Raw genomic sequence first — 25,657 nt, 5'->3', positions numbered from 1 at the left:
ATCTGCTGGTTGACATACAAAGGCCCCTAAATAACCATATATATATATACATACACACACACACACACACACACACACACACACACACTGTGGGGAGGGAAACACGTGAAATATAATCTACAGAGAGAAAATAAGCTGAGGTGGTAATAAATATATTGATAACTGGCCCATTTGCCATTTAATGACTGATATTGACACATGTCTGGTTACTTAGTAAGATATAAACATGTCCACCATCAATATTGAGTTTCAGTTACTAACTGACTCTGCTCCAAACACTAAAATTTGACTGAGCTGTTCGTACCATAGTCCTCCTGTCCCATGTTGACCATTACACCGCCTCCAATGTCAATCTGTCTGTGTGCCCCAGTGTCTTCCAGCTTGCTCAGAATTTCCTCCTGAGACGTACCTCCTTCTGGACCCCCCCCGCTGGCTTTACCGCCCATGAAATGAGCATACAGCTCTGTCTGGGTGATGAGGAAATTCAGTTTACGCTGCTGACGCTTGGCCTGCGAGAGACAGAGAAAAAAAAATTGTTCAACATATTCTAAATCTTTACAATTTAAAACTTGTTTTTTTCATGTTTTCAAAACTTATATCGATGCAAATATTGCCATAAAAACAATATCATTAGCTGTAGATAGCAAAAGCCAAACGAGACTAAAGACAACAATTTCCATTCCACCTACTTCTCTCATCTCTTCGTCCAGTTTACGTTGCTCCAGGGCCTCCTTCTCTGCCCTCTTCCTGTGCTCCTTCTCCACTTTGTCATATTTCTTCCAGTAAAGCATCATCTCCTTGGTGAGGCGGCGAGCCCGGGGTAACGTCTCCTTACAGTTCTTCTGCGCCTGGATGGCTGCACGTCGAACCTCTCTCATGCACTGATGAGCCAACTGGGACAAACAGAACGGAGGTTCAATGCTGTACTTAATCTACAATTTACCTTCAAAAGTTCGGTTTAACAACAATAATGTGTTCACTTTACTTACCTTTTTTTTAATTATTATTTTTTTCCATATTAACCCTCTGAGGTCTACGGGCATTTTTACATATCTTCTTGAATTCACCTTTTAAGGGTCTTTGCATATAACCTGATACCAATGTGTTTCTTATCAAAATGTCCAGAACAAACTCAGCTTTCTGTCCAGTTATGCCCAAATTTGTTCCAGAGCAATGTATAAAGAGATAATAAACATCAACATCATTTGTTGAAATTTGTCAGTTGTGAAATCATACCTACACTCAATTGTGTTGGTGTTTGAAATGAGTTTACAAAAGTCTTGGGTTTACAAAAGTAGTAAATAAATGTCTAAAATGAAATTTTGTAATATCGCATTTTGAGTAGGAGTGTTGTCAAACATCGCTTGGACTCGCCGGTAGAGCTGCAAAGATTAATCGATTAATCGATTAGTTTAAATTAATCGCCAACTGTTTTGATAATGGATTAGTTGGTTTGAGTAATTTTTTAAAGGTCCCATGGCATGAAAATTTCACTTGATGAGGTCTTTTTTAACATTAATATGAGTTCCCCCAGCCTGCCTATGGTCCCCCAGTGGCTAGAAATGGCGATAGGTGTAAACCGAGCCCTGGGTATCCTGCTCTGCCTTTGAGAAAATGAAAGCTCAGATGGGCCGATCTGGAATCTGCTCTTTATGAGGTCATAAGGAGGAAGGTTACCTCCCCTTTCTCTGCTTTGCCCACCCAGAGAATTTGGTCTGCCCATGAGAAAGAGAGAGACATCATGGCTTACAAACAAGCAAAGTGGCAGTTGGTCAAGGCCACACCCCCACCCTCCACCTTGCCCCCCCTCTCTCCTCCTCAATAGCATTTAAAGCTACAGACACAGAAATGGCACATAGTAAGTAAAGCTCATTGTGGGACTGGCTCTAGTGGCTGTAATTCAGCACCAAGGCTGAATTTCGGTAAAGAGACTTCAGATACAGTATTAGGGGACCACTAAGGCCTATATAAAAGCATCCAAAAAGCAGCATGTCATAGGACCTTTAAGACAAAAGTAAAAATTCTTTGATTCCAGCTTCTTAAATGTGAATATTTTCTAGTTTCTTTTCTCCTCTGTGACAGTACTGTAAACTGAATATCTTTGAGTTGTGGACAAAACAAGACATTTGAGGACGTCATCTTGGGCTTTTGGGGAAACACTGATCCACATTTTTCACCATTTTCTGACATTTTATAGACCAAACAACTAAGTGATTAATCGAGGAAATAATGAACAGAATAATCGACTATGAAAATAATCGTTAGTTGCAACCCTACTCGCCGGTGTGTCTTTTGTCCTCAGCGGGTTAAGAAATTATATAAAATAGTATACTAGTAACACTGGAATTACAAAGCATGTAGAAACATAACATGAAAAGGGGGTAGGGGTGGGGGTGGTATCAGTTTGTAAGATATAGTTGACTGATAACATGTTACATTCAGGTCAGAGGATACATTGAAACAACTTCTTACCTTTTTAGTATTGGTCAATACTAAGTTCTTAGCAGAGGTCTTCTGCTTGAAAGACTGTGAAATAGGTATAACAGGATAATTAGGACCATTTCAAATGGTGCTGAATATTTCACCAAAAAACAGAAAGTTTGTAAGCATCAATTTTGGACCATCGTTTTTATCAGTGTCGTGCATACAAACCTTGGGAATCTCCTTTTTAGAGATGGTGAGCCAGACCTTACGCCGCCGTGCATTCAGCTGCTCAGTAGTGAGATGTTTCTTCTTCACTACGGGCAGCGGAGCATCATGGGAGAACTTTGCGAAGATCTTGGTGATATAAGGACGCCCATCATCCAGAAACTCTCCCTCTCCCCGTTTCTTCTTTTTCTTCACCTTTTTCAATTTGGCTAAAAAATGAAAAGAAAAGAAAAAAAGCATGTGAATGATCAATATGAAAACTTTTCAACTATTCCAATAACTATTTAAGTTGTTTTCCTCCTTGGGGCATTTATCACCAATCTGGCAGATGTCAGAGATTTATTTTTGTTGTTGTTGTCTTTACCCTTGAATTTCTTCTCATCTTTGATTTTCTTCTTCTTCGGCCCCAGTAGGTGGCGCTGTTGCTCATAGAAGGGGTCATGAGTAGAGAGGAGTCCAGTGCTGTAGTACTGATATTGGTGAAGCTGCAGGACAAATATACACAAATGAAAAAAATACAGTGATGTCACCACAAAAAACATTATGTCAGAGATATTCTTAATATTACCAGGTTTGTTTGTTTGTTTGTTTGTTTGTTTGTTTGTGTTTGTGTGTGTGTGTGTGTGTGTGTGTGTGTGTGTGTGTGTGTGTGTGTGTGTGCGCGTTTGTACCTCCCGGTCAGAGTGGAACTTGCTCTGATGCTGCCTGGTGTAGCGATGAAGCCTGAGCATGTCATGCAGCTCCTCCCGAGATAAACTGAAGTCAGAGTCATCTGAGTCTGTGTCCGAGTCTGTGGTATCGTCACTCAACAGGATGCTCTGCAGGTGACAGAGGGGGGAACATGGTTAAAGGATGCTGAGGGTGTGCGTATGTATATACTGTATAGATATGTAGTGTGTAAGAAAGAAGATGAACATAGCAGTGAAAAGTTCTGAACAAGTAGTGAAATACCTTAAGCCATTTTCTGTTCTTCTTCAGCTTGGAGAAATTGTAGAGGCTAGCTTTATCTGCCTTTTGGTCTGCTGAGTTCACGGGGGGGGGGGGGGGCAAAAAAACATCACAATATAGATGTGCATGAACTATATCTTCCACTGGTGTCACAGCTAAATGACACCAGTGAGGCTGTGTAGTAACAGGTGTGTAACATAAATATTAGTGTTGCTGTATGTATCTTACCTTTACCCTGCAGCAGAATTCCATTGAGGGGCTTTCCCTCTGACAAGCAGTCCTCTTGCTCACATGGCTCACTCTTAACGGTCAAAGCTGTATGCTGAGTGGCGGAGGGGTCCATGGATAGCCCTGTCCCCAATGCACCATCGCTGTCATCACTGTCATCACTAGAACATAAGAAGTATGTAGCTGTAAGCCAACTCACTGCATCCTATATATCTCAAATCATCTGTTGGGATATCCATAACGGGAACATTGGGGGGAGAACATTAGGTACTAATGACCTGATCTAACTGGATGGTCTACAGATAGAATGGAAAATCGCTACAATGCACACAGTGTTTTTGAATTCATTTGGCTGCAGTTGGTTCAGCTTGCAACTCCATTCCAACAAAATTGCATTTATAGAACTAATCTCTACATCCATGCATGAGCCATCTTCAAACTGCAGCACCGACAGAAACTGATCCGAGAATGTTCTCAGGAACAAACCCGAGTCTAAAAGTGATGAGTGTGTTACCCACCCGGAACTTTGCCTGTACCTTGTGGTTATGTCTCCGTTGAAGATGGCAGCAGTCTGGCGCAGGAAGCTGTCCAACCTCAGGGATCTTTCCAAGCGCTGCAGGTAGAGAGGTTTGGCCAGGCCAGAGCTCCCTGATGCCCCAGCCTCCAGTCGGCCACCCTGCCCTGACGCCATGCAGCACAAACACCTCTGCCCAGCAGGGCAGCAACTTTTACTAAAGGGAGAGAAGCAGAGAGAAGATAAAACGAAAGGGATGGGCAGATGGCTCAAGGTCAGAATGAGCAGCACAGGACACTGTCTACTACAGTATGGGATGAGTAATGCTCTGCTGTTTTATTTCATTTATCTAGCAAGAACTGGAGGTAGTTAGGATTTATAAATTGTTTACGAGAGGTTCATAAGATGTTGCTTAGTTTTGCTTTTATTTTCCCAATCCAGATTTTCCCAGATAGTCTGAAAACTCATTTCCTTCTAGCCTGGTTCCACACCGCTCAATCACTGCCTACATCTCAAACTTTGTCATGGTCCTTTACTTTAAATATCAGACTACTCTCAATTAATGGCGGGGCACGCAGTATGGTACTAGCAGATAGTTAATTGAGCAAAAGTGGACCTACCTTTTCAGTAAGGAAAGCCATTGTTCTTGATTCCAAGATTAATGATCAATGATGGAAATCCCACCTACAAAACGAAAAGCCCACAGTAACACACTGATATCCACATGACAATAATGAAGTGTTTTTATGGGCTGATGGTGCTGATGGTGCTCTTTCACATGTTGTGTTCTGTGCAATAGTGACAATGTGAATGCTCATGATTTTCAAGGAACGATAAAATATTGTTTACAAATGTCTAAAAAATAAATAAAAATAAAGGAAACAGCAGCTCCTGCAACATTAGTATGTATTTAAACTGTACATGATTAGCTATCATGTTTATAATGTAACTTCTTAACTGAAGAAATGCACTGGCTGTTAGAGTTGTTTTCCTCTTTATATAACATACAAGGCCATTATATTGCATACTATGTTCATATCAGTCCATTCAGTTCATTAAAGGGTCAGACTGAATACGTTTGATTTCACCAATTCCGCTATAAATGTGACTTAGCCAAGTATTACCACATTGTCGGAGTTATCATTTCATTTCTGTGTGTGCAAGTGATTGTTCTGACAGTGACGATTGTGTGGTAACGTTAAACCTGTCCTCTGTAATTACTACTCATTACCTATTCACTTCACTTTCTGAGGCAACTTCGCAGTCTCGCGTGTGAGAGGATGACAAGAACTAAAGCCAAGCAAGAATGTGGTCCTCTTTTTTTAAATGAAGAAAAACTGAGAGCTGTGTTATTATAAATAATATGTATCTTATTTTGCTATCCCGTGGTTATATTATTATTAGCCAGCTAGCAAATCCAAGCTAGCGTTAGCCAGGGTTGCTAGCTAACCTTGGCTGAATTGTAGCTTGCAGGCTAACGACCGTTAGCTGCCTTGCTGTGTAAGCACAAGCAGCATTGCTTCCGATCAATGATAGTAAAGGGTCAAGGTGCTTGTATACACGCACACTGACAACTTAGGGGTTTAGGTAGCTAACGTAAAGCCACACCATATATTAGCACTGGTAGCTAGTTGTTTTCCTAAACATCTAACGTTAACCTTTCCGACTGCCTCTATGCTATCTCTTTCCTAATGTAACGTTAGCTTTTCATTATAAGCTGATCAAACACCATTAATATGAAGTATTCAAATCGGCTCTGTCTCTTTAAGACCACCACCTCCCTGCTGCCTTAACAATGTATTAAGATCTGATATTGGTTTAATAGCATTTTTTAAACAGGCTAGTGGCGATGCGGAGACAGCAAGGCCCGTCGCCCGCGCCTCCCGTACCCTTATTGCGGACACGAGCGGAGACTCGGTTGCCTGGTGAACGAATGATCCCCATGTTTTAATTCTTTCTCCCTCCCGGCCATCTTCCCCCATTGCTCCTTCGCCATAACAACCACTATGGAGTCTCTCACCTCGGCCCCGTGTCCCCCTTTTCGTCTCTCTCTTCGCTGCTGCCGACTCACGGTTCTCTGACTCCAAAATGGCGGTTTGAGGCGCCGAGCGAGTCTGTGAGCTTTGAGTCGGCAGCAACAGCAGAGAGGCGGCCACTTTCTGTTACTGAGAGAGCAGAGACACGACGCCATGGCGAGGGTACAGCAAGGAGCAGGCATTTTAATCAATCGCAGAGAGAGGGACGCTCGCTCGTCGATGTCTCAGAGGATATAACTGTGCAAAGAAACCCCAGCGGTATCTTTTACTAATTTTGTAAGGCACACGTCCACCGTGTATATCGTTTTAGGCCGTATATGCACAACTAATACAAACGCATCGACTAAATTCCGATGTCGATTAACAGCGTCTGCTCACTGCGAAGATTACCGAGCGACGTCTGACGTCATCAGACGGGAACTCCGTTTTAGGTATGGCGAGGCAGTTGGGATACCCAGAGTAAATGTGACTATAACTATAAAAAATATATATATATTCTGATGTCAAGCGTTGAAAGAGAACTCTAGGATTATTTCAAAATAACATACTTATTTTTATGTATAAACGTATGAACGTTTATTGTCACTTATAATGGTAATGATTATGTGATACACACAAAACGTTCATCATGGGTCTGGTTTGGATCCAAACAATGCTTGCTGTCACATTGGCCTTAACTCAAATCTTCCTGTTAAACCACAGCTTACATATTTTTCTTTTACGCAGCGTACGTATGATCTTGTTCGTGTCCTGCTTCAGGTCCCCAGTGTGCTGTGTATTGTACTGCTCATGGAGCAGTAGATGCCATTCCGAGGAATTGTGATAAAGGGTATGGATTTCTCTCAGTCCAGCTGATTGTTAAAATGATTTGTTAAATATTTATTACATTTCAAACAAAAAGAACAATCAGTATATCCTTGCTGACAAGCTTTAATGTGGCACAATTCAATTGCAAAACTGTTAATATATGAAATAACAGTTAACAGATAAGCTGCCCCCACGTTAACTGTAATATGAACACAGAGTTGAGTGGAGTGATTGAACTGAGCTAAAGAGACACAGACAGATTATGTTTCCAGTAGACAAAACAAGAGCATAACCTAGATGAATAGTGCAGTTATATCTGATTCTAGCTTTTGAACTCTTTTCTGCCATTATAATCAGAGGTTCAGGCTAGGGCTGCACAATATGTTGTTTTTTTAATCGTCATCGCAATATCAACTAGCGAAATATACACATCGCGAAAGGCTGCAACATATCGCGATAGACACGAGATTTTTTTGCGTTAGTTGAAAGAAAATATCAGTACAAAATTGCAAATTAAAATGTAACATTTTTTTTTTAAGTGGTGCCTTTTATGTTCAATTCAATGTTCAATAAAAGAATGTTAGAAATGATTTCCTTTTATTTGTTTTAAATTTAACGAGCAGTTTGTTGTATTTTAGCAGAATACTGAAAGCAGCAGAACTGAGTACACTTTAATATCTGTTTATTTATCGCATGTAATATCGTTATCGCGATATTCAACAACGTTATCGCATATTTTCCTCATATTGAGCAGCCCTAGTTCAGGCACATTGTATGCACTGTAATACCCTGCCAATATTTTACATCACCACATCATCTTACATCATTGCCCACAATGTCCACCTTTCACTAGACGTTCCCATACAAAGTGCAAAGGTCTTTAACTCTGCTTCAAATACTGCCAACAAAAAAGGGTATTCTGTAGAGAGCAACTGAAGCTCATACATTTTTCAAAGTAGGCACTACCAACAGGTAATCAGGAGAATGTATGTATCCACTGAATGGGTCAGTCCTACGGATGGTGCCGTTTTCATTGACATACAGTGTAAGATGATGGGCTCATCTGGTGTCTTTTCACATTGAGAGGCCTCATTCATAGCCAGCTGGATTTTTCCTCCTCAAATTTCTGTGGATCAATGAAAGGCTTGTCGATGGACTTGATCATCAGTTCGCCGCAGTACACGCATTCAGACGCAATGATGTCATCCATGTCTGATTTTATCTGCTCGCGGCTTGTGCCTGCATTGCCCTTTCCCAGGCTGGAAGTGTCTCCTTCGTCCTTGGGTGCCGGGCGGTGGCGTGACTTGGACGATTGCGTGGTCGCGGCCAGCTTTTTCTGCAGCTCCTCCAGACGACTCTGCTTATAGACCGTCAGGTGAGGGGTCACCTCCTAGAAGGTAGAAGAAATAAAAAGGGACACATGGGAATTATTACTACACAAACATAGTTTAGGTATCTTTAAAATGTATAATTTGTGGTAAGTTTCAAACATGATACTAATGTGATTGTTACTAAACTGAGAGAACATAGTGACATTGAAAAAACAGTATGGAAGCAGCTTGGGGAGTTACCTGGAACAGGCAGTCATAGTGGAACATGTGTCCACATAGGAACAGATAGAAGGGCCTGTTGAGCAAAGGGAAGTCACAAGAAGCACACTTTTCTTGGGAATCCACTACGCCATATTTGTTCCTCATTTCCTGGATGTCTTCTCTGATGCGTTTAGCGCTCTCCGTGGCCTCTTCCATTTCCTGCTTCAGCTCCTCGATGTGCTGATTGTACTCCTCCAGGGAGCTGCAGATGGCCTCCTGAGAAACCAGAATGCACAGAGGATAAAGTACAAAGATTTGAAGAAATGTACTATATTTTGTGTTTGTATGTTAACCATACATTGAGCATACTTTCATCCATTGTAGGTGACACCCAGGTTGTCAATGAAATGGAGAAAAAAAAAAAAACTAGAAGCCGCACCAATGTGACGTCAAAATGACGTAGATCTCGCTGGCGCGCGAGGATTTATAGCACGTGACCAGAGGTTGTGCACCACTTTATTTTTCTCAGCGGCGCGCGACAAAGCGGAAACAGGAAGCCTGAACGAGCTCGAGGGCAACCGGATGCCAGGACTCTCAGAGCGACTGCAAGTCTCTCTTGTAAACTTACTGGGTGAAGAGGAGTTCTTTTATGGTGAATGAAAGGCTTGATACGACGAAGTAGGTCATCGAATCAAATCGAAGCATTGACGACAATGCTGCTGCCAGTTCTGCCGTTGTTTACCTTTTTCTTCTTCTTCTAGTCCGTAGAAATAGCAAAGTCGGTAGCCTTTCCTCATTAGCGCCACCTCTGTTCAGGAGAAGACTGCAACTAGTGATGGGAGCACCACGCGTGAGTATAAACAGTTACGGCGCTCTCGTGACGTCACATTTGCGCGCACCAGCTCGGCTGCAGCTACTGAAAAAAAGGCCTTTATTGTATTATTTATTTGATGATGTGTATTTCTTATTAATACTAAAAAAGAGAAAGGAAATATTTTGTTGCAGACCTTAAAATGGTCAATGGTGACAAAGTCTGGGAAGAAGGGCAGGATGTCTTCGATCTTGAGCAGGTTGCAGCTGGACAGACAGTTCATGGCTTTCTTCACATCTTTTTCCTCCTGCACCACATGCCGGGCGATCTTCAGCCAAAGCTTTTTCCTCAGCTCCTCGTCATCTTCAGGAAGGTCCGCACATGACTTGGCCAAGTCTACATCTACCTACGGACCATCAATACAGTGCAAGTCAGTGGCATTTTGTCAAATTCTGTCAAAGATTGATGATGACAGGATTTTTTTGGACAATAATCTGGTGAAACATTTATACACAATTATAAAAATACAGATTCCACACAGTGGCTGGACGATTTAGATAATATGTTTTGGGTGGTGATGGGGCAGTGGATATGACACATGCCTTTGTTGCGGGACATCTGAGTTCGATTCCCACTGCAATACATCAACCAATGTGTCCCTGAGCAAGACAGTTAACCACTAGTTGCTCCAGAGGAGTGCAACCTCTGACATATATAGCAATTGTAAGTCGCTTTGGATAAAAGTGTTGGCTAAATGACATGTAATGTTTTGTGACTGAATAGTATTTATTTACATGCAATGCTTACTTGTAAAGCAAGATCCACTGCCTCCTCATACAGTTCCATGATCCTATAAACCAGGACACAGGCCCGGAGGTAGCCATTTTCTGCACACAGCCTGAGGGCGTACTTCAAGTCATAGTGGATCTCTGAGGCGTGTGTACCTGCCTGCTCCAGATACCAGAGCAGAGAGTCCGGCTTGTACTTGGCATAGAGCGACAGCAGGTAATTATGGATGGCCTCCTCTGTCACGGTCAGCTCGTACACACAGAACTCCATGTAGCGGATGGTTTCACTGATCTGCTGGGTGCTGCCCATCTGGCTGTAGTTCATCAGAGCTGGGATGAGCTTCTTCGGGTCCAGCCGCTTGCCCATCTGAATCCACGCATCGACCACTTTTTTGGGAATGTGCTGCATGAGGACGGGAGAGAACTTGTAAAAAAGCTTTTCATCACAGTGCTTGGAAAGCACGTCCAGGGCAGCGCTGTAATCGTCATGTTGGCAGTAGTGGGATATGACTCTCTCATAGTCCTGCATGACGACTGAGAAGTAAACCATGTCGTCCACGTTGCCGTGGCTGGCCAGCAGGTCGTAGATGGTGCTGCGGTTGTTGAACAAGCACTCCTTATGCTTGGCGCTGCTGAGGAATTGCCGAAACTCCTCACGGGTCTCCTGTAAGATGACGCTGTTACCATCGCTCTCCAGCTGGCCGAGCCGATTAAGGTAGAGCTCGGCTAGCCAGGTGACCAGCAAGGTGATCTGCGTTCTCTCACTCTGTTTCAAATTGTTCAGTTTCTTCAGCAAGAACTCCTTTAGAGCTTCCTCTTGTTTGGCTTCGATGAACTTGAGTGCTATCTCTTCAAAGTAGTTCTGTGTCAGCGCATAGCACTTGGCACTCTCAATGTATCGCTTGTTCTGGAAGCAGTGCTCAGCCTCCTTGGCCAGCACCATGTCCATGCACTCCGGCCGGTCACGGCAGTACTCCTTGGCCAGGTCAAATTTAGTCATGCTCATATACATCTGCCACACGTCCCTGGCCTCGCGCTGGATGTGGTACCGGAAAACTGCCCTCTCAGTGTAGATCCACACCAACCCACCAACTGGGTCCTTGATCATCTTCTTAAGGGCGCCAAATTTATCTGGGAACACATCCTCATATACCACCTGTCCGTTCAGAGTGCAGATGGCCTTCACTCGGTCATGGAGCAGCAGCAGAAAGTGGAACTGCGTCAGCACAATGGAGATGGGCTTGTTGAGACTAAGGTCAATGTCCGGGGTGTAGTCCCATACCTGTTTCATTGCGAGGGAGAAAATACAGAGAAAGTACGTGAAACATAAAGACAAAGAGAACAGAGGTAAATGTGGAGAGGGTAGAACTAAACATTATTGAGAGATGCATTACTTTGAGCTTCTAAAGAACAAGACCTATTTAAAAGAAAAACATTCTCACATACAAAGATATTTACCTGCACATCACTCAGCAGGGAATCAGGCCTGACATAGTCCAGCTGACCATAAAGAACTCCATTACCCATCATCCAGGCGAACGCCTTAGGGCAGGTTCGGAGCTTGGAGGTGTAGAAGGTGATCTCGCTGTAGCCCATGTTGGCTGGGAACTCCTGGAAACTGGGCAGCAGGTCCTGGTTCTGGCTGAAGATGGAGCTGAAGCCTTGCTGCTCTGACCCCTCAGCCACCTTACCCACAAACTGGAACAGGCGTTTGCGGGTGGTGGCGATGATGAAGTACTTGTTCTCCAGGCCCCGCTCCACCTCCAGGCAGCAGACTGGTGCAGGCTTCCCATCCTCGTCCACAGAGTGGACCTGTCTCAGGAAGAGAATATTATTGTGCAGTTGCATGCCAAGCAGAAGAAATAAAAGGTGTAGGTCAGTGTTTTCTACAGTAGTATAAACCAACCTAACAGTACCACTAAACATAGTATATATACACAAAATAAAATAAATAACACACCCTAAACACTACAAATATGGGATGAGCACACATGCTCTGACCTGTCTGAAGTACTGATCTGGATTGGTGTTGAACAGGCTGCCTTCAGTGGCAGAGATCTCAGCCTCAAAGATAATGCCTTGACTGGTGCCAACCAGGATGGGTCCTGTGTTGGTCTCATTGCCCAGCAGCTTGTTCCAGCCCACGCTCTCGATGAGGTGGCCTCTCCAACGGGACAGACTGCGCACCTTCTGCGTGTTCCTGTTAAGGTACAAACACTCACTGGTGCTCAGGCAGATCAGCAGATGGGAGCCTGCAATGGGAAAATTTGGAGGAGGATACAGCTGCTGCTGTTAATAAGTCATAACCATGATACTGCCACAGTAATCTTATGCATTATATAGTAGCATATATTTTCAGGGCTTAAAGGTGTTTCTGCAGTCTCTCAGACATTTTATTTATTCAAATTTACTGGATAAGAATAAAAAAAAACTTGTCATGTAGAATGCATAGCAGCAATCAATATACAATTAAAAAGGACTATATCTTCAGATAGCAATATGATAGAAGGCAGACTCAAAGAAAGTTTAATCACAATAAATAATATGTAAATTAGTTATCTAAGTAAAGCCTATGGGCATTGTTTTGAATAAGCATTAGGGTTTTTTTTCTCACCGGTTTGGTCCAGGAACAGTCTGTGCACTTTACTTTCATCTTTCCTTCCCAGTTCAATCTGATTAGGCTGATCTGGCTTGGCCAAATCAATCCTGTACAGAACAGATCATGACACATCAGTATCAGCATCTTGTATCAGTAATAACAACACGTTGAGAGGCTGCAATAAACAACAGCAAACAACAGATGAGTACAAATCACAGAGAAGAACAGCCATTAACTCAAACTAATCCAATCCAAACCACACAAACACTAGTGACCATTAACAGCGTTTGAAGTGCTTATGATTGTGTAATTTGCCTCAGCAGGGTGTCCTTTCCCAGACTCATGCATAGCTGATTGTTGCAGACAACAAGATGGTTTATCCTCTCAGGCGGTGTAAAATCGATCCTCTGCTTGTTGAATATCGGTTTCTCTTCCTCAAGTCTCACATTCACAAAACCTAACGTTAGAGAACAAGTACAGCGTAATGTCAGTGAAGGCACTGCGTCAACAACATGACTGCCATATTTAGGTGTGTGCTTTAGCATTCCTTAAAAAGTAATAATAACGTTATAGCATCCTTGAATAGCGACCTGGCTACCTGAATGTGTTATCCCGATGTTGGCTGTTGACAAGCGGCTGTGCTGCTGCGCACTTTGCCTGGTGTTCTGCGAGTCTTCGTACTCATCAAGAATTGAAGCCATGGTTCTATGATTGTACAGTCCCACCTTATTCGACTACCTGTAAATGAATGCTATACATATATAATGAGTGGTGAAGAAACAATCCTAGGACGCCATGACTAAACAGCTAACGTTAGCTAGCTAAAACAACTTCTGCCGGTTAAGGGCACACGAGCGTACTTCCTCTCTCCGCATGCGTCTAAATTCAGAAGCAAGATCTGGAGTATAATATCTTGCGCTGCAGTAAACGTGAATATATGAAATTTCAATCATTCATGCTATCATAACAGCTAGCTTAGCTTCCGACTACACAATACAGGGGTGGACACGGATAATCAGGTGACACACGGAATCATGTGATAACATTTGGTGTAGTCGTGTTCATTTTAGGCGCTAGGGGGCGCAGCTGCAGTTCGTCCAAACTTAGAGTGGTGAGTGGCTGGTAAGTCCATGGGTTTGTTACCATGAAAATTTGGTAGCATTAAAAATGATTATAGGCTAAATAAACTCCTATGTGCCTTAGTTACCATACTTTTACACTTTATTTTTTGGTGCACCATAAAGTTGTCAAATTGTATCATTGATTGTAAAGGATATGTAGGCTATCATAGCTTTTTATTTTATGCCTAAATATTTTCCTATGAACAAGCTATAACAATAGCCTTGCATCTATCTATCTATCTATCTATCTATCTATCTATCTATCTATCTATCTATCTATCTATCTATCTATCTATGTAGCCTACATAGGCCTATTTCAATTCAATTCAACTCAAAGGAGCATAATTGGCAACATACATGTAACCTACATTGCCATAGCAAGTGTGAAATAAAAACTAAACATGTAGCACAATAAGTACAGATCTACTAAAATAAAGAAATGTAGCATATGAACAAAGCTGCAAAATTGTAATCAAATATAGGCGAAAATAGGTTGTAAGTTTACCATAAAAATACTAATAGAACATTTTTTTAGCCTATTTTACTCTTAAAAATATGTACAATAGCCCATACAGATAAGTAACTATAACGTAAGTAAAAAAAAAAAAAAGAGAAATAAATGTATTTAAAGGCATCTGTTCTGTATGTAGCCTGCTATGTCTATGTACAGCACATTGCAAATGATCAGTAGCCTACAGGAATACACATATCTATCTATCTATCTATCTATCTATCTATCTATCTATCTATCTTTCTTTTTTTCTTTCTTTCTTTCTTTCTTTTCTCGGTGGGTGTGTCTATGCAAATCACAACCTGTAGCACAAACTTCCCCTAAAAACGTCCGGCCCCACACATGACGCCCGTCACTCAGAACAGGATAGGCATCCTGGTGATATGTGACTGACTCTCATAGTCTCTCAGTCAGAGATCAGTAAGGAGGCGAGTCTGCATTCACAAGTTTTATGTGCGGCTCGACATGCCACCTCGAATGGATTACTTTTACCACGAATCCCGAGTCCCTTCCAATTGCGGGCTTACCCGGGAAGATGAGCTGGAGCCCGGGGTCATCAGCTGTATGCTGGTCGGAGACGGAGCCGTCGGGAAGACCAGCATGATTGTCAGCTACACCTCCAATGGATACCCGACAGAATACCAACAGACCGGTTTTGATGTCTTCTCTGGTTAGTGATCGTGGACTTTTATTTTATTTTTAGTCACTAGTTTTATTAGGCTAAATTAATTAAGAATGGCAATAATTTGCATGAATGCTGGTGTGTTTACTGACACATGCAACACTGTCATTTGAGAGGTTTAACTTAAAACTTGTAGCCTATATTTTACTTTTTAATGTGTGCATGTTATGTACTTTATGTGCAATTTTGATGTTTGAAATATTTTTATTTCTTTTAAATATATAAAGTGAACTAAATTGATACTGACTGATTCATGTCACTGATTTTCAACAGGTCAGGTCCAAGTAGAAGGATCTCCAGTTAAAGTTCAGCTTCTGGACACTGCTGGACAGGTAAGACTATTAGTTTTTTGTTTTCAATAAGAAATGATGTAGACAAATGCCACTATGTTATTTTTATAAGGTATTTTTTGTGTGTTTTTGTTGTAAGTCCCAAATTATTATATATAACATAAACCCCCATTCTTAATATAATATACAGATTTTTTTTAAAGTCATGAAAGATGAACTTGTACACTTGCTTCATCCAATATGTGACTCAGTGACAGGGTTTCACCCTGAATGTTAATAGATGATCTTTTCCTGACACTTTAGTGAGTCATTTTCTTTCACTGATTCCTACTGTCTGTACATAGTTTGATTGACACTAACCTTTGCTTTCTGTCTTCATGATCCTTTCAGGAAGAGTTTGATGGATTCAGAGCTCTGTCCTATGCCCACACGGACGTCTTCCTCCTGTGCTTCAGCATGGTCAACCCCACCTCGTTTCACAACATCACCAAGAAGTGGGTTCCGGAGATCCGGGCTCATAATCCGTCCTCGCCCATCATTCTTGTTGGGACTCAGTCGGACCTCTTGCTGGACGTGAACGTTCTCATCAACCTGGACAGATCTAACGTCAAACCTATTCTTAGCTCCCGGGCCCGGAGCATGGCAGCGAAGATCAGGGCTACAGACTATGTAGAGTGTTCGTCACTCACGCAAAAGAACTTGAAGGAGGCGTTTGATGCGGCCATCTTTGCTGCCATTAAAAACAAAAACCGCAAGACTAAGAAGAGGAGGTTTTCTGACCGACGCACTAAAGCTTTCTCAAGGTGCAGCTGGAAGAAGTTCTTCTGCTTCATCTGAACTCATAAACAGACTGCTAACCCTGTGGGTTGTGGACTAAACTTTAATTTATTTTAATCATTTGCTTTTGTTGTCACAGTTCTGATCTGTGGCAGTTTAGCATCCTTCCCTGTATTAAGTATTTGGCTCATTTTACTCTGGGATGCCAAATGGTGCAAGGGGAAACAAAACAGCACAGTGAGCATTGGGAACTAACCCCTGTGGAGACAGCAGAGAGGATTCTGGGTCTTGTTTCACACTCCAGCAGACAGAGTGTTGTTTACATTAAATTCAAATGTTTGATTGTTACAGGGCGATAGAAAAAAAAACATATGTTGCATATTCAATCAAAGTGTGTGTATGCTTTAATGTGGATGCATCACTGGTGAGCCACTTGAGAGACGAAGGGCAGTGTATTGAGACTTTAAAGGAACATATCAATGTACAGTCACAGAGAGAAAGCATAGGCCATCATGTAAATGTCGTGAATTTGCATGCTGAGCTTTGCTTCCAGCTGCAGCCTTTAATGTAGGCGAGAGAGAAACAGAAAGTGTCCGGGGCTGTGTTTAAACTGATGGGCGTTAGCCACTTCTCTGTTGTATTCTTGCTGTCTGGCTACACCAGCCTATTTATATGCGGCAGCTGCAAGCTCAGATTGCAGCGCGAGGTGCCACATTCTTACCTGTGTGTGAAAGCTCCCCTGGCTGCTTTGGGCTGGTATTTTCTCACCTGTCAAGCTAATCGACTGAACATCGTATCGTCCCTGACATTTCTCTTTAATTGGAATTGTATCAGCCGATTTAACATCTATGGAAACAGCAGGATGAGAGTTGTGACAAATCAGAAACAAATGCATGTCTTAATTCTCGGATTGGCACAGGAACTTTTTGAAAATTATCTTGTCCGAGGTGAAAGGTTGCATGGGAGCGGTACCCTTTGGCTTTTTGTCTGTGTCTCCCTTTAATCTGCATCTGAAAGCAAGCACTGCAGGAGTCTTGACTTCCACCCTGCGGATCCTCCCACCACCACCGTCAGCCTGGCTTTTTTAATTTTCCCCTCTTTGTTTACATGCTCAATACACTCCTTATCTCCTCAATAGCCTATAGTGTGTACAGAGTTAGAGGACGCTAAACAGCCTCTGCTTGAATGTAAGTGTTAGGTAATACACTTTTTCAACGCCTTGACTGTGATGTATGTGCTAAAGAAAATCAGATTTAGATTTTGCACTCCAGTGTAGTGATATCTGATGGATATACGAGTGACCAGAGCCAGGGATAGGCTTCACTATACTTCTTGTGGAAGTCAGCTTAATATATATGCTATTCTGTTTGTTAAAACAGGTCATTTGTCAAATGTATGTATATGAAATATTAGATAAGACATGAATTTTAAATGCATTAATATACTCCACATGTTTTGTTACATTTTGTATAATCTCGATTTACCATCTCCTTCTCTAACCTGTGTGTTTTTTAACACGTGGGAGTGATGTGATGCAAATAAACAAAGTGCAAATTATATCTTCTGTGTTATGTGTATTTTTAGAACAGCTTGCCTGCAATGTCAAAACCGTGCAATTCACAACCGATCGCATATCAAGTCTGATAGGGAAGAGTTTTAAATAAAAATGAAGCCCTAAAAAAGCAGGGAGCACTGTTCTCTCTGCAGGGAGTTTGAATAATCCTCATCAGCACTGAGGGTACTTTTCCTCAACCATCTATCGGTGCAGGGATATGTTAAGTAACCTCCAGCCTCCAGCTGTGCCTCGGCTCAACCAATTCTAATGCAAACCACATGACTGCTGATGGGGTTTGGCAGTGCCATGCTGTGACTGATGGCTGTGTCTGATTTTGAAAGGCCATAGACACGAGAGAGTGTCAAATTCACTGATTCAGAAGAAACAATGGCAATGTGCTGATTCATCACAACAATGGAGTGGGCACATTGTTTATGAAACTTTATAACTTTTTTTTAACATTATTGACAGTTGTCTGAAAGGTGTGACTATGAAAACTTATGTTCTGCATTTAGCCTGAGTTAGAGAAAAATACATGAACAGAGGAGTCTTTGTACAGCAAACTGAAGTGAACGTGACAAAGAGAGATATAAAGAGGGGTTACAAAACACTTGTGGAGCTGTCATTTGTTCAAAGTAGGGTGGATGAGTCACAGATGAGCGAGAGGACAAAAAACACACACTCACCCCAATACATCAGCAGTCTGTTTGCCATTAGTCAGTGTGCCGTCCATCATGCAGCCATGTGTCAGGGTTCTGTTTGAATGGCTGTTATCAATGGGTTAAAGTGGGACATCCTTCGTCTCAGCCAAATGAAATCGTATGGAGGGGTCACTGAGAGGAGCCAATGTGTTGTCATCCGCCACCGCTGCTGATGCAATTGGACCAATGAGGAACTTCTATTTGACCCTCAGGGACCAGTTGGTGCCAGCCATGGCAGTTTGGAAAGCTTGATCCAAGAGGGATATCAAATGTATATAGGGATTTAAAGCTACTCTAATCAATATTTTAATATTAACAGTGGGTGGTTTAAAGTGAAAGGGGTCGCTCGTGGTGATGAACACACAACAAATTATCATTCCCTTTTTAGCATCTTTCAAGTCATAGTTTTTCATTTGTTTTTATAAGGCCCTGACTTACTTGTTATTGCTTACTCTTACACTTGTATCAGCATTGTTTCAGATGAAGTTGTTTTAGAAAAAAGGCTCTTAAAACCCAACACCAAATGGCAGGCAAAGCTAGAGACGAGCTGGTGAACATAGCGAAACATTTAACGGCTAAAGGCCCCAATAATCCCCCATAGGAGTTTTTTTATGCATGCGAATAACTGCTAATATTGTCTTCCCCAACTGGCCATATATACAGCTAATGCAGGTTTAAGGAATATTTTCGGTGTTGTCCCATTTCTTTGGTTTCCCCTTACCAATGAGGAACCTCAGCCTTAATCCCAACAAGTCATATTCTACGATGCTTAACCATAACCTAAATTCTAACCAATGGCTTAACCCCAACCAGTGCTCAAACACCCGTTCATTACCAACTTGGGTCTTATTTTTTTGTAGTTTTGGCCATTTTTCCTATTAGTAATAATAATATATTATTTACCAGTTCACATAAACCCCAATTTAACCTAATTTATTTGAGGGAGAAAACACAAGACAGGAAAATGGTGAAATTGTCACCCAAACAGCCATCACAATTTACAGTTTCAACCTTGACAGACTATGCCTACTGTAGTTGCATGCAAATAGTTTTTCAGTGGCAGGAGGGATTATTTCCAAAATTTCAGGTGTGCTTATGTTCCACTTGACCTCCAAATTTGTATAACTTGTCTGCTTGTGTTTCTTACCCCATTAGGCTGAGTGGAGTTGACTGACTTGTTGCAGCAATGTTGCCGAAATCTCTGCAATTTATTTGGTGAGTGTGATGTTATCATGGCAGAGAGAAATTATGTAACACAACTACAAAAATAAGACTAAAATCAGAATTAGCTGGAATGACCCTGTAAGTATGAACAGGCACCTTTAAGCCCTCAGTTATTTAGAAGGCTCAGAAGGAGCCGAGGGAACACTTTGAAACATGATCGCTGTTAATCAAAAGATTAATCCTGTTGCCATTGCTTTACAGCGTGTGTCTCTGTGTTTTACAGAAAGTAAGGCATGTTCAGCTTTCTGTGAGGCCAGGTGAAGGTCAGGAGCACTTTGGCTATTACATAACTTCTTGAAAGGTCAAAGCAGGCCATGACACTCAAATGCCATGTCTTATTTATGACTCTTTTCCACTCAAACTTGTTTTCCATCTTTCGTTTAAAGGACAAACAGACACTTTGCAAGGTCCTTCACATTAATACAAACAATATCAAATATGAAACATTCTCTATCTAAAATGCGTGTGGTTATACACTCATTAACACATGATGCAAACACATACACATACACATACAGGTTGTGCAGTCACATTCATTGAGCAATCGTGAATGCGGTGTCAGACAGGTTTTAGGTTCCCAGGAGTGCAGAGAACTGTTCCTCCTCCTCTCTTTCTCTTCTCATGGTTAGTCATCTATTTTTCTCATCTCGACACAGGGCTGGTCCTCCCAGGATCCCCTGTTTTTAGCTCTTGTGTCAGGAGTAGTCAACCAGCTCTACCTCTGGCTCACAGCCAGTTTCACTCTCGCTGGGTTTCACTGTAGTCGAAGATTGGCAAGGAGGCCTGGGAATGAGCAGGTGCACCGACACGTCTACCTGGCCCAGGACAAAGCCTATTGGCTCACTACTGCTGCTTCTCGACCATCCAAATTGGCAGTTTGAACAGTTATGCTTTGGAGAAGACTTGGCAATGTCTCTTTCACACAGATAAAAAAACTCTGTGTTATTGTTGTATTTCCCCATTTGTGCGTGCATGTGCGTGTGTGTGTGTGTGTGTGTGTGTGTGTGTGTGTGTGTGTGTGTGTGTGTGTGCGCGCGCGTGCGTGTGTGTGACATTATGATTGGATGGCAGAGTTCAAAGTTAAGATAGAAGGCAGAAATGACAAAACATGTTGCCACTTATTTATTGGCAACTTAATATTTTACCCAACAGAGCTGAAAAAAACATGTGGCTATAAAATGTCAATTGTCTATTTTACTATATTACTATTTCTATACATCTATTTCTTATGTACATCACTTATATGGTTCATTTGAATAACAAAAGCCAACTGTCAGTCACATCAACTGTGCAGGTCTGTTGATTTAAAAACTCCCATTATTTCTGTCAAAACATAAACTGTCAGTTTCGGTGTCAAGCAAAGCCAGTGAGAATAGTCCCAGTTCCTGACTGTGACTGTGCCTGGAGGCAACAACGATTATTTCTGTCCCACAGTCAACAGTGCGTCGTCCTTAATCTGCTGCAGTGGAGTAATACACAGGGAGGTTAATATACAAACAGCCTCATACACTTGCAAACCAGGTCAACAGCGGACAATCACAAGCTGTTGCTCATTTTGCAGGACACTTTAAATTTGCTTTCCAAGGGTTTGATGTACACCTGGGTCATCCAAAGCATTATTAGATACACTTCTTTCTATTGTATGCTGTCAGTGTCATCATGGACATAATGACTTTAGAGTGACCGTCAATAACCACACATGATCAAAGTTGTGCACAGCTATTAGTACATGCAGCTTTTGAGATGAAACAAATGAAGGGTGCATTTCACAGTCTGGGGACGATGAGGTGATTAGCATTTCAAACAGGCTGTCTCGGGGTTCATTATGTCACTGATGACTCAAAGACATCCAGGACATCATCATGCTCTCCATAGCTCAGAGGGGAAGTGTTGTGTTTTGTGTTGTAAAATGGGAAAACTGGTGTGTGACGTGTGCTTTTTTGATGTGCTTTCACAGAATTCACAATCATATCGTGACACTGATTAGCTAATTAAGTTTATTGTCCCAAACGGATTGGCAATGCAGGCACATAAAAAGAAAATACACATAAAAGTAACTGACAGTACAATATAGGCAAAAGGAAGTGACAGACAGATGCAATACACACACACAAACACACACCAGCACCAGCCTATAGTGTGTATGCAAGTACTTATATAAGCATAGGTGTAAATGAGAGAATACAGCCGTAAGGCTGATAATAGTACTATGAAATTCAGCTGCAAAGCTAAAGTTGGCAGAAATTACTGTTTGCAACACTGCTTTAACTCATACAGGTGTGTTACAAAACAACTAATTATCTTTTAATTGTAAGACTGGTGACTCATAAGGTTGCTGCAACAGCTACTAGTCAATGATGAGATTTTCTTGTTGCAAATTTAAGGCCTAAATGATGTTCTTATTCTGAGAGACACGTAGCATTGTATTCATATAACACATCCAAAAGAGTTCTTATAACAGTTCTATAGATTGCAATTTCTTTATTTTTGCTTATTACTTACATTATTTGTACATACAGTATAACTCAGTGCTGTTGTTTATTGTGAAATCATCATGTCCTGTCTATTGAAAGTGTAAGGTTTTCTCTATGATGAAAAACTGACATAATCTGATGAAAGTCTGAGTGATGGTTTGCTCACTAAAAATGTCAAAATGTTACCAATGCACTGTTCTCTTTTCAGGACACATCCCCTGAAGATCACAGGTAAATCACTGTATTATCTTTCCAGAATAGAGAGTGTAGGAGTCATCTGTGTCAGATCTTCACACCTTCCTTCTGATTTGAATTAAAAGAGTCGACTGCTACCTGTTGTGAGGAGTGACAGTATCAAGTGTGAGATACACATTGGTTGTGGATTACATAAATAATGTATTTGCTTTTGTGCCTGAAGTCCAAATGTAAATTTAGACTGTTAAAAATATTGTGATTCTGGGAGTGATGTTGGCTGATTCAATTTGCCTTCATAATGTTTAAACTAACCAGGCCAGGAATTTCTCTGGAAAATGTCATATAAGATTACATTTTTGCACAATTGCTTCAGTCTTCCAGTATTATAGGGCATATATTGAAATATATTTAGGCTACACTGAAAATGTGCTGGGTGAGTATTTGCTTCTCAATTGACCCAAAGAGCTACGTATCTATATGTTATATATGTTATATATGTAATATCAAAGGTACGGTAAATTCTAAAGTAAAGATGGCCCCTTAAACAGTATCTTTGAGTTTGCTTTGATGCAGTTTATCGAGCTGCATCCTAATCTGCAGCCAAGCTGGAGAAGAGATGGACAGATAGACAAGTACATTTTGTTGTTATATGTTCGAGAAGTGACAGTTAACCTTCTTTTGAAGCCAACACTGAGTGCAATTTGCATATGGCAAGTGTGTGATTGGATTGCTGGTGAGTCTGTTTATTGGGCGTGTCCACGTCTGGGAATCAAGGGGTTGAGGTGTTCTCACAGTGGCGCTGGGGGAGGGGGTAAGGTGAGGAGAAAAGCAGGGGCTGTTGTGACATCCACACAACACACATGGTGGCAGTGAAGCAAGTGTGGACATGATGCAAGTCGATACAACCCTTATTGTCCCACGTACCATCTCCCACATACATATAGACAGTGTTCTGGGTTCATGACAATAGATATTGTGTGTTTCAATCAACTTTCTGAAAGAGTGATAAGGTGTGTCTGGACTTGTTCAGTAGAGAGTGGCTGGTTGCTGTCCGGTTACTCAGAGTACAGTAAATCGGCTTACTCAGCCTGTCTGTGTCACCATCAGACGAGCGTGTCGAAGGGTGGGGTTTCACATTTATATAAATCAGTGTTCCCATATGAACAACATCACCAGACCTCTCAATATAATGACCTAATATCACCATAAAGACAGTCTAAAAAGGTGGGAGTCAGTAGAGCTGTTCAATTTACAATGAATTCTGTTCTTACATCTAAACCTTTATTGTTGTTATAATAGGCTAGCACGGGGTAGAGGAAATATCAGATCCTTAAGTTATTATTTATGAATTAGTTAGGAGTACTTCGACATTTTGGGAAATATGCTTATTTACTTAAGCTGAGCTTTAGATGAGAAAGATGAGAAAATGAATACAGAGGTAGTTAGAAGATCTAAGTGAATAAGCAAATTCCCCAAAAAAATATCTATTTCTTTAAATGTAGAAATATTACAATGTAAAATACAAGTAAACATCCTGCATGCAAAATCTTACTTAACAAATGAAGTATGAGAAAAATGTACTTAAAGTAGCACAATAAGAGTGCACATTATGCATTATAATAGCCTCTTTCATAGTAATATATACAGTATATACTATATTAACACTGATGCATTTATGTGCAAGCAGACTTTTTGTGGTAATAAGTTTAGTTGGATCTGAAGTATTGGGCAGTTTAATCTCCAAAAACCTCAATGGCATTTTGTTTTTTTTTCAGAATATTTTTTTTTTTTATGAGAAAATAAAACGTTACTGACTCAATTAGTAGAGTAGAGTTAAAATGGCTTGATTGTTTTGTTTAGTATGAAAAATAATTTAAATATATGATGAATATAAATTATGAAAATAGCTGTCAAAAGTAGAATGTTTCCTTCTGAACTGTAGTGGAATAGAAGTATAAAGTATAAAATACCATAACAACACTTATGTACAAGTACCCAAAAGCTGTACTTAAGTAAATGTGCTTGAGTAAATGTATTTAGCATTATTGACTCGTCATACAAGAAAGACGTATAGAGTCGCAGCTCTAATGTGTTGCAACATGAGGCAAACAGTGTTAATTGATTGTCAACACAACTGTAGTGACGTAAAGCGGGCCTGTTGACCTCAACCACTTACCTCAGGAAAACAAGAAGAAGCTTAAGGTGATAGGTTAATGCAGAAATGCAATCGACCAAAAACACAGCAACACTCCTGCACTGAGCCAACTGCGTTGCTAGTTTAAATGGTGAGAAGTCTTTAAATTTGATAGCAAAGCTGTTCAGGTGCAATGTTTCTATTCCTTCGAGTCTTTTAGGACTGTGCGGATGTGTCATGTAATCATCATGACGTAACAGAAACCTGCTGCAGGGCTTCCCAAGAGTCAAGATAATGAGACAGCAAGCAGGATGAACCTTTTAGGTTATTTTCCAGAGCATGTGGCCTTCACTGTTAACACCAAGTAAATCTAAGATTAATATTCTCATCACATAACATAAAGTCGTTTTAATGTTAAACTGTGTGATGGGGAAAAACTTGTACTTCAGGTCCATTTTCACCAGATGAATAGAAGGAATAACTCAATGAGCCTCGGTTGTCCCTACTTAAATATAAAAGTTTATTACATCACAAATCTGATATCAGAGAAGATCTTGGAACAGCACATGTGCATAGACATACATACCAAAAACTTAAAGTAACATTACACCCGCTCAGCTGTATGTCATACAGAATCATGTACAGTATAAACTTGTGTAACCCTCGGTCCAGACTCTATCATAGGAGTCTGGAACAGCTACAAGGTCCATCTTATCTGTTACCTCTGGCACCAGAGACTCCCAACATGAAGCATGCCAAAGTGTGAAGGACTTCTGAAAATACCAAACCCATGACAATACACAAACCATACATTTCTTCATGACACATTTTTCTACCACACCTTGTATCTTAAAAAAAATGTCATGCACTGGAAGAGAAGTCTAGAAAAAGTGCTTCCTTATCCCATTTGTGTTCATTTAGACAATTGTTTTCCTTTAAATGTCCCATGTTGCTAACAGTATGATTTCCATGATTTTTTTTATAATGAAGCAGATTTATAGTATAAAAAAATACTGTGAATTTATCAAAACGCTCAGTTCTCAGAGAAATTGCACACAATTTAGAAACAATGCCTTTAAAT

At 41.1% G+C, this 25,657-nt stretch overlaps 3 protein-coding genes across 6 annotated transcripts in view; 1 reads left to right on the top strand and 2 right to left on the bottom strand.

Annotated features, from left to right (window-relative positions):
• Nucleotides 1-6,548, bottom strand: part of ino80 (INO80 complex ATPase subunit) — a 44,873-nt gene extending 38,325 nt beyond the window's left edge. For 3 of the 4 annotated variants that reach the window (XM_035995342.1, XM_035995345.1, XM_035995343.1), the window contains exons 1-11: nucleotides 6,360-6,548; nucleotides 4,960-5,021; nucleotides 4,362-4,556; nucleotides 3,826-3,986; nucleotides 3,601-3,671; nucleotides 3,321-3,467; nucleotides 3,014-3,134; nucleotides 2,653-2,858; nucleotides 2,473-2,526; nucleotides 690-893; nucleotides 305-509 (exon numbers count right to left, since the gene is read on the bottom strand). In XM_035995342.1, the coding sequence (XP_035851235.1) occupies nucleotides 305-509; nucleotides 690-893; nucleotides 2,473-2,526; nucleotides 2,653-2,858; nucleotides 3,014-3,134; nucleotides 3,321-3,467; nucleotides 3,601-3,671; nucleotides 3,826-3,986; nucleotides 4,362-4,516 (1,324 nt within the window). In that variant the 5' untranslated portion in view covers nucleotides 4,517-4,556; nucleotides 4,960-5,021; nucleotides 6,360-6,548. The remainder of the gene's footprint in view (nucleotides 1-304; nucleotides 510-689; nucleotides 894-2,472; nucleotides 2,527-2,652; nucleotides 2,859-3,013; nucleotides 3,135-3,320; nucleotides 3,468-3,600; nucleotides 3,672-3,825; nucleotides 3,987-4,361; nucleotides 4,557-4,959; nucleotides 5,022-6,359) is intronic. The other variant, XM_035995344.1, reaches the window with a different exon arrangement.
• Nucleotides 6,549-7,847: 1,299 nt separating this feature from the next.
• Nucleotides 7,848-13,950, bottom strand: vps18 (VPS18 core subunit of CORVET and HOPS complexes). The gene is made up of 9 exons (XM_031322056.2): nucleotides 13,511-13,950; nucleotides 13,228-13,369; nucleotides 12,928-13,019; nucleotides 12,315-12,565; nucleotides 11,772-12,125; nucleotides 10,333-11,595; nucleotides 9,722-9,931; nucleotides 8,754-8,990; nucleotides 7,848-8,572 (listed from the first exon to the last, which is right to left on the bottom strand). The coding sequence occupies exons 1-9, from the start codon at nucleotides 13,611-13,613 to the stop codon at nucleotides 8,276-8,278; spliced, it is 2,949 nt and encodes a 982-aa protein (XP_031177916.1). The 5' UTR covers nucleotides 13,614-13,950; the 3' UTR covers nucleotides 7,848-8,275.
• Nucleotides 13,951-14,885: 935 nt separating this feature from the next.
• rhov (ras homolog family member V) lies at nucleotides 14,886-17,850 on the top strand. Its single transcript, XM_031322422.2, has 3 exons — nucleotides 14,886-15,214; nucleotides 15,500-15,558; nucleotides 15,907-17,850. Exons 1-3 carry the CDS (start codon nucleotides 15,010-15,012, stop codon nucleotides 16,351-16,353), a joined length of 711 nt encoding a protein of 236 aa, XP_031178282.1. The 5' UTR covers nucleotides 14,886-15,009; the 3' UTR covers nucleotides 16,354-17,850.
• Nucleotides 17,851-25,657: the final 7,807 nt, after the last annotated feature.

The sequence above is a fragment of the Sander lucioperca genome, chromosome 19 (assembly GCF_008315115.2).
Source record: "Sander lucioperca isolate FBNREF2018 chromosome 19, SLUC_FBN_1.2, whole genome shotgun sequence".
NCBI classification, from domain to species: domain Eukaryota; kingdom Metazoa; phylum Chordata; class Actinopteri; order Perciformes; family Percidae; genus Sander; species Sander lucioperca.
The sequence above is the reverse complement of the archived record's forward strand: the minus strand, read 5'-3'. Positions and strand labels throughout refer to the sequence as shown.